The sequence below is a fragment of the Setaria italica genome, chromosome VIII (genome assembly GCF_000263155.2).
Source record: "Setaria italica strain Yugu1 chromosome VIII, Setaria_italica_v2.0, whole genome shotgun sequence".
In the NCBI taxonomy this organism is placed as follows: Eukaryota; Viridiplantae; Streptophyta; class Magnoliopsida; order Poales; family Poaceae; genus Setaria; species Setaria italica.
Window position 1 is genome coordinate 38,194,560 of NC_028457.1, and position 1,236 is coordinate 38,195,795.

General features: G+C 57.9%; 1 protein-coding gene across 2 annotated transcripts in view; it reads right to left on the bottom strand.

Moving 5' to 3' along the window:
- Positions 1 to 711, bottom strand: part of LOC101780900 (probable beta-D-xylosidase 2) — an 11,366-nt gene extending 10,655 nt beyond the window's left edge. Inside the window, exon 1 of one of the 2 annotated variants that reach the window (XM_022829123.1) lies at positions 196 to 711. In XM_022829123.1, the coding sequence (XP_022684858.1) occupies positions 196 to 585 (390 nt within the window). In that variant the 5' untranslated portion in view covers positions 586 to 711. The remainder of the gene's footprint in view (positions 1 to 195) is intronic. The other variant, XM_004979882.4, reaches the window with a different exon arrangement.
- Positions 712 to 1,236: the final 525 nt, after the last annotated feature.

A 1,236-nucleotide genomic window follows, 5' to 3' on the forward strand; every position in this document is an offset into this window, starting at 1 on the left:
CATGCGCGCGCGAGACAGAAAAAGCCAAAGCAAAGCCACCACGCACGCGCGCGCGCGACGGCGGCTCGACGGCCGGCGGCGCCAATGCCGGCGAGACCCGCGCCAATGCCGCCTTCGGCCGCCGCGCGCACGGTGAAGGCGTGAAGCGAACGACCCACGCCCACGCCAACGCCAACGCGTATATACGTTACGTACCCGCCCGATGAGCTCCCAGAGCGAGGCGTTGAGCGCGGCGGCGGTGCCGATGACCTGCGGGAACGCGGTGGCGCCCGGGAACGCGCCGCCGAACTTGACGCCCGGGCCCGTGTCCGACACGCCGTGCAGCGCCTCCGACCACCACTCGTACCCGGCCACGCCCAGCCGGGGCACCCCGGCGGCGTTGTTCACCAGCAGCCGCACCTTCTCAGCGCGGGTCAGCCGCGACACGAAGTCGCGGGCGCGGGCGCGGAGGGGCAGCGACCGACGGCAGAACGGCAGCGACGAAGCGGGGCCGCCCGGGGCGCACGCGAACGCCGACCGTGCGCGAGCCATCGGCGCCGGCGCCGACGCGAGCATGAGTGCGGCAAAGAGGAGGAGGCGCCGCATGGCTGGCGGCGGCGGGTGGGAGGGCGGAGGGAAGCGGCAATGTGCTTGTGGGAATGGAGCGGCGGGGGAGTGTGCGGTTATATGGAGCGAGCAGGCAGCGCCGCAAGTTGCAACCACCGCAGGGGAAGAAGATGGTGGTTGGTTGTGCAAAGGAAAGAATATCTCCTCTCTCTCTTTTCTTTTTGTTCCTTCTCATTTTTTTTGGAAAAAATGAACCTTTTTTTTAAGACATTTCACATAATACTGTGAACTTAATTACGTTCGTGACAGTTTTGTGCAGTCTGAAAGATATGTTAAGATATTGCAGAGTTGCAGCGTTCATGGTGGTACAGTGAGTGACAGGTTGTTGGGTGCTGCTGGATTTTGGTAAAAAATCTTGAGGAATTCAATTGCTGCGAAAGGCAGGTAAATGTGTGCCAAGGACAGAACAGAGCACAGCATGATTTGAAACCACCTTGGTACTGGTTTCAGCATTTGCAGAGGCAATAAGTAATTATTATTTTGGATTTAAAAATAAACATTTAAGAGTACCATGAAGGTTAAGATCACATTAGTTGCACCATTGCAGGGTACCATCTTTTGTTGCAAGAAAAAGAGGATCTTTATTGCCTACTACTACTATGAAAACAGAGGAGCTCTCTTTCCCACATG